Source organism: Notothenia rossii (genome assembly GCF_949606895.1).
Source record: "Notothenia rossii genome assembly, chromosome: 2".
In the NCBI taxonomy this organism is placed as follows: Eukaryota; Metazoa; Chordata; class Actinopteri; order Perciformes; family Nototheniidae; genus Notothenia; species Notothenia rossii.
Window position 1 is genome coordinate 28,766,375 of NC_136904.1, and position 10,984 is coordinate 28,777,358.

The 10,984-nt window shown below is 42.2% G+C and overlaps 1 protein-coding gene across 12 annotated transcripts in view; it reads left to right on the top strand.

Annotated features, from left to right (window-relative positions):
• The window catches only part of madd (MAP-kinase activating death domain), a 52,766-nt gene extending 41,838 nt beyond the window's left edge, over positions 1-10,928 (top strand). For 9 of the 12 annotated variants that reach the window (XM_079665408.1, XM_079665415.1, XM_079665412.1 and 6 more), the window contains 10 exons: positions 906-1,026; positions 1,132-1,237; positions 1,351-1,461; positions 1,539-1,646; positions 1,765-1,929; positions 2,018-2,090; positions 2,565-2,671; positions 5,501-5,570; positions 7,721-7,767; positions 8,551-10,928. In XM_079665408.1, coding sequence (XP_079521534.1) covers positions 906-1,026; positions 1,132-1,237; positions 1,351-1,461; positions 1,539-1,646; positions 1,765-1,929; positions 2,018-2,090; positions 2,565-2,671; positions 5,501-5,570; positions 7,721-7,767; positions 8,551-8,664 — 1,022 coding nt within the window. In that variant the 3' untranslated portion in view covers positions 8,665-10,928. The remainder of the gene's footprint in view (positions 1-905; positions 1,027-1,131; positions 1,238-1,350; positions 1,462-1,538; positions 1,647-1,764; positions 1,930-2,017; positions 2,091-2,564; positions 2,672-5,500; positions 5,571-7,720; positions 7,768-8,550) is intronic. The other 3 variants (XM_079665418.1, XM_079665411.1, XM_079665410.1) reach the window with 1 other exon arrangement.
• The last annotated feature ends 56 nt before the right edge of the window (positions 10,929-10,984 follow it).

Below are 10,984 nucleotides of genomic sequence, written 5' to 3' on the forward strand. Positions count from 1 at the left end.
AATGAGATTGATGTTTCTGTTTGCTCCGCGATGAGGCGCATCCCATAGTGAGACATCTCACTACATGTTACTCTGAGAACTGGGGTTACGTAAGTAACGTATAGTTTCCAAGCATGAGATAGAGATAGAGGTGGAATCTATTAGCAGACCTGCCACATCTAACTCACAGAGCTGTCAAGATGTACACTTTTACTTTTTAAACTTACTTTAGTTTCTGCTCACCTACATTTGAACCCAGTTATTCATGGGTTTGACTGGTATTCAATGTGTTCAAGTTGCCTTCAAGTGCTGTCACAGATGTAATTATCAGTTGAGTCCACTTGAACAAGCCACCAGCTGGGGAAGATTTAGACATTTCCAATGAGTTCCTACAATGTGAAAGGGGTGGGAAAAATTCAACTAGCTTTCGCAACTGATATTATAAATAAGTTAAAAAAAAATTATGTCTTTTGCATTCTGTGTAAATGATTTGTGTTATTTACTTTATCCTTTAAATTATCATACTGTATATACCATTTTTTACATTGCATGTGTCAGCATCATTTTTGTATTTCACTTATTGTGACTTCATAGAAACAAAATACTTGTTTGTAATCCTTGTAATTTCTGTGATCTATCCATTTTTAAAACAGACTATATTTAGCCTTTGGGCACGCGGGAATACAACGTGTCCAAAGACTTAATATAGAATTATAATAAGAAATTACATCCAATCCAAACGGTTTGACCAAATTTAAAACCTTCATATTTGTGCAAATTAAACTTTTCCCCTTTCGGACACAAATGGGTTTCTTTGGCTTGTATCAAAGAACGTGTGCCTGTGGCTGCATGTTGTATGACACGTCCACGAAATTGTCTATGTGCACATTTTGGGAGCTACATTTGTATTTTCTGCATGTGTTTAGGTAAAGAGCGCTCCACACTGTGGGACCAAGTGCAGTTCTGGGAGGACGCCTACTTGGACGCTGTGATGTTGGAGCGTGAGGGCATGGGCATGGACCAGGGACCCCAGGAGATGATTGAAAGGTTCCACACCACTGACCCTTTATCCAAAGTGTTTATCATTCTCAATTACTAAATAACCCCCGGACTAGTAACACTTACTTTCCTGTGTCTTGTTCATCCACACAGATACTTATCACTTGGAGATCACGACCGCAAGCGTCTGGAGGACGATGAAGACAGACTTCTGGCCACCCTGCTGCACAATATGATCGCTTTCATGCTCATGATTAAAGTACGGAAACCTTCTGCTGTTTTGATCATCGCAGAGCGTTAATATTACTTGATCTGTTCCAAGTTTCATTACCTCTAAATATCTCAACCTTCTGATATTTGTGTCTGTTTTAGTTGAACAAAAATGACGTCAAGAAGAAAGTGAGGCGTTTGATGGGGAAGTCCCACATTGGCCTCACATACAGCCAAGAGATCAATGAGACACTGGACAAACTGCCCAACTTGGTGAATATCTGGCTTTTCAATTCCGTTCAACAGCTGTTTTTAATGAGTTGTACTGAACTATATTGATATTGTTTTAGAACGGCCGAGAGCTGGCCATCAGGCCCAGTGGAAGCCGTCACATCAAGAAGCAGACGTTTGTTGTACACGCTGGCACGGATACCACCGGAGACATCTTCTTCATGGAGGTATTTACACTCTGTCATTTCCAATGCTACAACTGGAGATCATTGAATTTGAACAGGCCTTTCCAAAACGATGCAGCGTCCTCTTGCTATTATTAAAGTTTGCTGGTCATTGTTTCAGGTGTGTGATGACTGCATCGTCCTGCGCAGCAACATCGGCACCGTGTACGAGCGCTGGTGGTACGAGAAGCTCATCAACATGACCTACTGCCCCAAGACCAAGGTGCTCTGTCTCTGGAGACGCAACGGCCAAGAGACGCAGCTCAACAAGTTCTATACCAAAAAGGTCAGGGACTGCATCTCTCTGCAGACGGCTACTTTATTTACTTAGTGTAATGCTTCAAATTCAAATGTGTTTCCTCTTTGCATTCCAGTGTCGTGAACTCTACTACTGTGTCAAAGACAGTATGGAAAGAGCTGCAGCGAGACAGCAAAGCATCAAACCAGGTATGGAGACACTTTTCTGCGCTTTTTGTCTTTTTCCAAAATGCCATCATAATCATTTTGACTTTTTTAACAACCCAGCTTTTCTCAGGGAGTACTGGGCATAGAGGACATTTTCATATTTGAGTAGGGTTGTTAGGGTACTCAGTTAAAGACTGTATCATGTTGGTACAGAAGAGGAAAGGCAGAAATTGGTCATCTATATTATTATTGATATATCATTAGGTCAACCTAAACTTGTAATTAAGAATTGTTCTAAAGTTGTGATTTATTTGAGAAAATAGTTTAAGCTGTCATCTTATATTAGATGAATTTAAAGACATAATGATATGAATCCATGTCTGTCATAAGCTAAAACATTTCTCATCAACATCCCAACAACGTGTTATTTCTTTTCAGTCAGCCTGCTGAGATCTTTTTAAAAATGTTGTAATGTATTTTCCAGACTCGCTCTAACCCCAGGTGTTGTCCCCTCAGGTCCGGAGCTGGGTGGAGAGTTCCCGGTCCAGGACATGAAGACTGGAGAAGGAGGACTGCTGCAGGTCACACTGGAAGGAATCAACCTTAAATTCATGCACAGCCAGGTGAGAGGCTCGCTCCACAGCAGAGAAACTGCTTCCTCATCTCACACAAGGGCATGCCCATAAATACAGAATCACTCCTTCAGAGTCCATCCCGTCCTTCTGTCCTCCTTTCTGCTCCTCCTGTTTGCCTCATTTCCTTTCATCCCGTGACGTCTTCCTCTATTGTCATTAAAAAAGTCAATCTGATGTCAAATGTTAGCGATGACTGACAACTCGTTGATTGGCGTCTACTCTGAAGCTTTCCCTTAGAGGAAGAATTCCTGTGTGTGTGTGTGTGTGTGTGTGTGTGTGTGTGTGTGTGTGTGTGTGTGTGTGTGTGTGTGTGTGTGTGTGTGTGTGTGTGTGTGTGTGTGTGTGTGTGTGTGTGTGTGTGTGTGTGTGTGTGTGTGTGTGTGTGTGTGTGTGTGTGTGTGTGTGTGTGTGTGTGTGTGTGTGTGTGTGTGTGTGTGTGTGTGTGTGTGTGTGTGTGTGTGTGTGTGTGTGTGTGTACAATATTAACACATCCTTCCACACAAGTTTTTCTTTTTGACATCCGTGGTGCTCAAACCTCATTGTTCATTTACTGTGTGGGAGGAGATGAAGTGTTAATGTGTGTGTCGTGGTAAAGCGGATGACCTTGAGCAAAGACTTTTCATTAATAATTGGCTGTTTAATAGCAACTTCCACATTTAAGTTTGGACCCTCGAACATCGCCATGTGTTATCTTCACGTCTGCGCAGGTCGTTGTAGTCGGGGTTGGAATACTTCCTCAGGTCTGGGTAGCTTTGACCTGTAGTGTGAGACTCTGAAGAGAAGACCATGCTGAAAGAGCAGGGAGGGACTCATTGCAGCTGACACACACTTTGCACACACTATGCATCTCTCAAAATAACAAAATGGAAGTGGGAGGTGTTACCAAAGAGCGAAAAAGATCCAACATCTATCTAGAATGAACAACAGAAGTCATTTTAAGTATCAGTTCACCCAAATTACAAGACACACGTTAGATATTTCTCCCAGAGTTTTCTCCTCCAACCTAATATGATTTAATTTGTTGTGCCAACAACTAACATTTTACATATTTAGCAGCAACGATGTTTCCATTACTCTGCACAGACCTCACCACAGAGGTTTTAGGAACTACTTTCAACCGTTTGCAACAGTTCACACACCTTGTCGGTGAATAGGTTATTTCTCAGTACATCTTCTTTAAAAGGGGAACTCATGCACATTTTAAATTTGGATCATTTCAAGTTTGATTGCCTTTCAGACAATTATTTTTGGATTTTACATCAAGAATAAACAATAGCTTCTGGACATGGTGGAGCACATATCAGCTTAAGGACAGGACATGTAAGCGGTTGGTTGAGAGCAAAACAGAGCTAAGATTAGAGTGAATATTGGACTAACATTGATCCAGTGCCCACAAACACAACTTGTTTATAGCTCCATTCTGCCCTCTCAGTCAATGCTGCTTTGAATATCGCTCTGAGCAACACACACACACACACACGCACGCACGCACGCACGCGCGCACGGATGAAAGTCCATTCATCACTATTCTAAGACCAAAGCTTAATAGATGGCCTGATGAAATGTTTCTACCATTTGGGTGAACTGATCCTTTAGACGTGATGTTGCTACACTGAGTCACTGTTGTTGTCACGCTCATTACAATTTTCCTAAGATATTCGTTTCTCAAACACTAATCTATTAAGCTCAATGTAGAGCACCACATTTCCAGAACACATTGTTTTCATTAGCAACATTTTTGAGATTGTGATTTATCATAGATAGTTGTAACCCTCAGCAGGAGCTTTATAAAACGGGCGTGATAGTGAGTGAGCACTGGGGTCTGCAGTGAGGCGGGGTCAGAGTGACCTCCTCAGCATAGCGGGGGTTACTGCCCCCCCCCCCCCCCCCCCCCATGTGTTGTGCTGCTGTGTGGTGTCGGTGCCCGCCCTTGTTGCTGGAGGAGGAGGCATGGAGGGTCTTGGGGACAGAGATGTTTAATGGCCAGGAAAAAGAAAAGGTGAATCCAGCTTTTTATAGTCAAGTCTCTAGTTCATTTTTCCTTCTCCGTTTTTTGGGGGTCTGATTCCTCTTGTGACGTTATTTTTTCTTTTTCATATTGGCTCTGGTAACTCCTTAGCTAGATTGTTAAAGTGTGCGAGGGTCCCGTGGTGGATAGCCCCTGTCGGACTGTCGTCGAGTGTTTGTGCTCTCCTGTCCGATAATAATCCAAACCATTTCTCTCCCATGCTCTCTCCCCCTGCAAGGAGCGGAAGGTACACACCCTCTGCTGTGTTTGCTTTTTAGCAGTTGCATCTTATTGGGTTTCTTTATGTTTTCCTCTATCCTTTTATTTTGACTGTTGTAGCTGTATGGCAACATCTAAGTTTGTGTCCTTTGTCTACATCTTTATATGGAACTTCCATGTATGCATCACAAGGGCCATATTGCATCTCTGAGCATAAAAACAGATGTGTTTATTTAAACTACCTTTGCTGTTCACATCCAGATAGAACATCACATTTCTGACACACTGATGAAATAAGCCCTGTTGAATTAGTTTGGAGCTTTGAGCAGACTACATGCATTGCTCCTCATTGACCCGTCGCCCATGTATGCGTCTGATCATGGAAACTTCTCATAGCGTGCTTTTCTTTTCCTTTGGTTAGCTGTTAAACGCTTGCACTCCATGTGTAGTTGTTTTATTTTGACCTTTCATACTGAATAAAACAAGTTTAACATGGTTAATTTTTTTAATATGAAATGTTTACTTTTCATCCAGTGTTGTTGAGTTAATAATGTTCTGTCTTGTTTTGTTTGTTTTTTGTTTGTTTTTAGGTTTTCATAGAGCTGAGTCACATTAAAAAGTGCAATACAGTGAAGGGAGTCTTTGTCCTGGAGGAATTTGGTAATTACACCATCTATTGATTCTAGGCCTGTACTCGGCACGGCAGTAACTCAGCTTCGTGGCAACCGCATTGACACAGATAATGAGGGTTCACTGCATTGATACTGGCTCACCTGGAGACGCTGTCGGTGATTAAGAGAGAGAGGGTCTCTTCAGAGGAGGGGCTTCTCTCTCGGTCACATACGCAGAGTCGGTGAGAGGAAGGGAGATTAAGATTATAAATTCAATGTTCCATCATAGGCAGTTTGGTCAGGCCAAGATGTTTAACTTAATGTATAGAATCATTTTCAGCAACCCTCTCATTTGCAACGCTGAAACTGTGTAGCAGCATCTGATCGGTGACAGCAACAGTCATGATAGCTAAAGGGAAAGATTCACTTAAAAAAGATAAGATGCTGAAATTCTATAATCTTTATATTGTCGATAAATCCCATGAACATAACACACAGTTTGTTGACTCTCACATGCACTGTCCTGTTGCTGTAAATAGTCAGCAGGGCACCGATTGTGTATTATTCCGCTATCAAAAATAGTCCAATAAGTGCACTATTTACTTCATATTTGTTTAAGAAAACTATATATTTTAGGACATTTTTGAAAGATGTATATCTTCAGCATGAAGCAGAGTGCTACAGACAGAGTAGGGGGTCTTATTGGTGGGTTGGGTTTTTTCATGGAAATAAAACCGTAAGCTTCAAGTGCACTGGATAATAAATATCTTAACATTTTAATCACCAAGACAACTTAAGCAAAGAAAGGTTCAGCTCTGAAACTGAATCAGAAAAAAATGACCTGATCTAAAAATCCTTCTGACTCTAAAGTAAACATGTTCTAGGTGTTTCTAATGGGACTTGTTTGATAATAGCCACACGTTTTCATTTGATTTCATGGTCAAACAAATGTTAAATGTAACATCGTGTTTTTTCTTTTTGGAAGTGATGCTTGCTCTCCAGCGTAGAGATCAGGATGTCAGTCGGGTCAGTGCGCTGCTAGTAGAATGCTCAGAGGAGCCGGCTGGGTTACTGTCGTGTCTCTGTGCTGCTTTTGTAATGTTGCCCTCATCTTTGCCACTATGAAAACCTTCATTCTCCAGCAGGTAAAGTGTTGTCACCTTTCTCCTCCCTTACTCCAACTAAACTCTGTTCTGGATATTTCCTCACGCTATCCTTTCCACCCATTGGTCATTTCTCTTTTTCTGTATTATGAGTTTCCCTCTGCTTCCTTCATCACTTGCTTTTCATTTGGGAGGTCACCCCTCACTCCATCTGTCACTCTCTGATAGTGTGCCTCTGAACCTCAGCGGGTGGAGGTCTCTGCCCCGCCCTTCATCTCTGCTGTGGGTTCACAGTTACTAATGAAAAGTCCACCTATGGTCCGGCTCAGAGGAACTCTGTCGCTGCTTCTCTGTGTCTCTTAACTTTCAGTTCATTAACGGTGGAAAGAGCCGTGGAGGGGAGGTCCTTCTTCACTCTTCAGCCCCTTTCAAAGACATTTGTGTTTTTATTTGTTCATTTTGTGGGTCATGAACGTCACACCAACAGTCACAAGTAAAACATGTAACACCTCCTTCCCATATACAATAAGAATAAGTTTGAAATGGGTCCTGAATATGATGTAATGGGTCTTAAAGGAGCTGTTTTAATAGAACAGTATACTATGACTTTATTTATCGACATACTTTACTTTGACTATTTTAGAATCTATATACGGTATATATATATATACTGGCTCACCTGGAGATATATATATTCAATATGTTTTTAGAACAAGCTTTACTAGGATTTTGTGAATTAATTTACTTCTGACATACTAAATAATTGTATACACAAACATTGTTTATGGCACACTAGGAACTGTGTAGTCATTACAAATCATCTGCTAATAAGAATGTGTATGTATTAAACACTATCAGGTTGTCCTCCCTGACCTGCTGTCCTCTCTGCGAGCTTCACTGATCTCCTGACTGTTGTGGTGGACTCTTCTTGGCCCACACCTCATTTTTATTCCTTTTTGAAAGTCCACCTCTGTGACCCCCCCCACCCCCTCCCCCCTCCCGCTCCCCCCTCCCGCTCCCCAAAGCTTTCAAGCATGAAATCATTAATACTTCTGCTGCCTTTGAATTCCTTGTTTTGTCTCTTGCATCGGCGTAGTTCCTGAAACTAAAGAAGTGGTGATCCACAAGTACAAGACCCCCATGGTGAGTCCTCACTGCTCCTGTCAGAGTGCGTCCCCCTCCCCAGTGCATGCACCTCACACGGTGTGCTCCCATTCAGCCTCACCGGGAACACTGCGATGAATCTAAGTCTGGAAAGTCTCGCTTTAATCTGTGTGGAAGCTGTTAACACTCACTTTATAACGTGTGGATGTAATCAGTGAGTGCAGCGGTCTCTCCTCTTAAAGGGTTACACTTTGGCCCTGTACTCACTTTACTCAGCGTAATGAGAGGGTGGCACCAAAGTTAGGTTTCCACTTTATCTCACACTCAGTAGGGGCATGTGGGCATGTCCTTGTTACATTCATGGATTTATAGCTTATCAGAGGCCAAACGATGGCTACCCAGTGGTTTAAAACACTACAAGAGAGTATTTAAGAAAAGTAAGATTTATTGATCATTTGGTGCACACATGAACCACATGTTTTGAAAATCAGAAAAACAAAGTGGGAATGTGTGCACCTCTCCATGCACTACTGTTATGCACATATTAGGATTTGTTCAAAGTAGTAGGTTGTGCTTATTTTCCCTTAAACCATTGCATCCCCAAATGAGTTGAAGAATGAAGGAAATTAGTATAATGATGCCAGGGACCTTCGTAACAGCATTCCTTCGTACTGATTTTAGTCTTCAACTCCACAGGTTACCTGTTAAATACTCCATTGTGCATTCCCTTAATATGTTGGACCTCCACCCCTTGTGTGATGTAGAAGTCCCCCCCCCCCCCCCCGGACCACTGTCCTCCTCACGCTGTCTCTCCCCCTGCAGGCTCATCAGATCTGTTACTCCGTCCTCTGCCTTTTCTCTTACGTGGCGGCGGTGAAGGGGAAGGAGGCGGAAGGAAAACCCAAGATGCTGTCACCGAGACCCCTTCCTAGCTAGTCTACGAACCCCCCCCTCCCTCCCCCCTTCCCGAGTGCTGCTCTATGTGTAATGGCACCTCAGCTCTCCAACCACAGACTTCTGACAATCCCCTAACTTGATTCTAAGCACACGATGCCCAGCTCCCTCCTATTGTAAATACAAGCCCGAGACCCTCTTTTAGTCCCTGTTGTGTAGACGTGTTTAGTCCGTGACGTTGTGTAAATACTGCCCTCACCGCTGTCGTCCTGACGCTCAAACCAACAGCTCAATGTTTGCCTGCCCCTGCTCCACATCACTCTCCTCGGCCTGAAAGTCTTCGATTGTTCCTGCTGCCAAGACCCAACTGTTTGAAGAAGTGAGGGACCCCCCCCCCCCCACGAGGCACAGAGTGCATGCAGGTCCCGTGCACAGCCTTGACTTTCACTACAGAGTAGCCCCCCCCCCCCCCCCGTGTCCATTCGACTGTGTGAGTTATTCTGTGATTCTGTGGTTTACTGTAAAGTTCCAGTCCGTCCGAGTTTAAACTGGTTGACACACCTGTAGGTTCTGAAGGTTTCTGTACGGCAGCCGAGCAGCGCATGTGAACGCTTCTTCAAAGTGTTGGAACCCTAAAATAATGTGAGTGTTCTTCGCTGTGTCCCCCTCGCCCTCAATCGGACCCCCCCCCGGGCTGAATTACTGTTCTAGTTCTGCTGTAAAACTTCTCGTCTGTGGTCTGCTGTTATCGATTGCATGTTACTATAAGGATGAAAAATAAATATTATATATATTTCTATATATAGTATTTATTTAATATATACATATGACTGTACATTTATCTGGAAAAATAATGTTACAAATTGTTGATTTGCTAGATGTGCAATACTTAATGAGTAGTTAGCCATTGCCAGAGCCATGTTTTTTTTTGTAGTTAACTGGCTTTCACAGGGTGACGAATGTATGAAAGACGTTTTTTTTTCTATATAGATTGAAGTGAATAATATGACTTCATTTGAGTGTTTAAGTTTGTCAATCATCTGATTTACACAAGGCAAAAAACAGCTGCTGTGTTGCTTTCTGTGGCGCTATCTTTGGAGCGTTTTGCACTCAGTCCACCCCAGTGACATCACAGCGAGTATCTGTAACACGAGACACGCTTATAATTCAGCCTGCTCGTCATGTGAAAGGCATCTCTTGTTCTAAACTAATATAATTTTTTTATTGAAGTCTTCCTAAGCTAAATGTTGTCTTCTGCTGTGTCTCTGATGTGAACCTGCAAAATTAAAAAATAATATTGGCAGTGGAAGACACAAAAGAGTAAACAACTAACCTTACTGAACCTGGAAATGTAAATGATATATACACTAACTTAACAGCAATCTCTTGTCAAAAGTGATAACAACTCTATAGGTAAATATTTTGGTATGGAAGTAACCAATACCATTTCTCTGAACTTATAACCTGAACAAGTACAGATGATTAGATATTAGTTACAGAATGTGGCGCAACACTGGCGCTGTTTTGGTGTTAGTGAATCCATAAACGTAGAAACGGAGTGTGGCACCAGAAGTACAAAGTCTCCAGCAGCAGTTTTTTTCTGTGAGTTTATTTCAGACGTGTTGAAGCGTAACATCGTGTGTGTGTGTGTGTGTGTGTGTGTGTGTGTGTGTGTGTGTGTGTGTGTGTGTGTGTGTGTGTGTGTGTGTGTGTGTGTGTGTGTGTGTGTGTGTGTGTGTGTGTGTGTGTGTGTGTGTGTGTGTGTGTGTGTGTGTGTGTGTGTGTGTGTGTGTGTGTGTGTGTGTGTGTGTGTGTGTGTGTGTGTGTGTGTGTGTGTGTGTGTGTGTGTGTGTGTGTGTGTGTGTGTGTGTGTGTGTGTGTGTGTGTGTGTGTGTGTGTGTGTGTGTGTGTCCAGATCAGCAATACATTGGAAAAGCTCTATCACTGGAAGTTGTTTTTGGATTCTGACATGCTTTTATTTTCTTGTGATTTAACTGTTCAAAGGAAAACAATCTGTAGGATATTCAGAAGATGCTGTTCCATTAATGAATATATTATAAATAAATAATATATAAAAAACACAGAACTCCATCTGAAGCATCTCTGGAAGTGGTTTGGGACACGCTTAAGTTAAACAATTTTCTTTTCAAAACTGGATTATTCCAACTCATCTCTCATTGTGCTGACTGCTGTGATCAGAGGAACACATGGGATGAGACGCCTGGTGGAAGTATTCCAGTATATGAAAAAAAGTGTTAATAGAATATGTACAGCTTTGGCAATATAATAAAGTAATCGCAAATAAAGCTCAGTGTCTTTTTATGAAAAAAAACAAGGTGGGAGAAAAGGAAGCTGAGGCGAA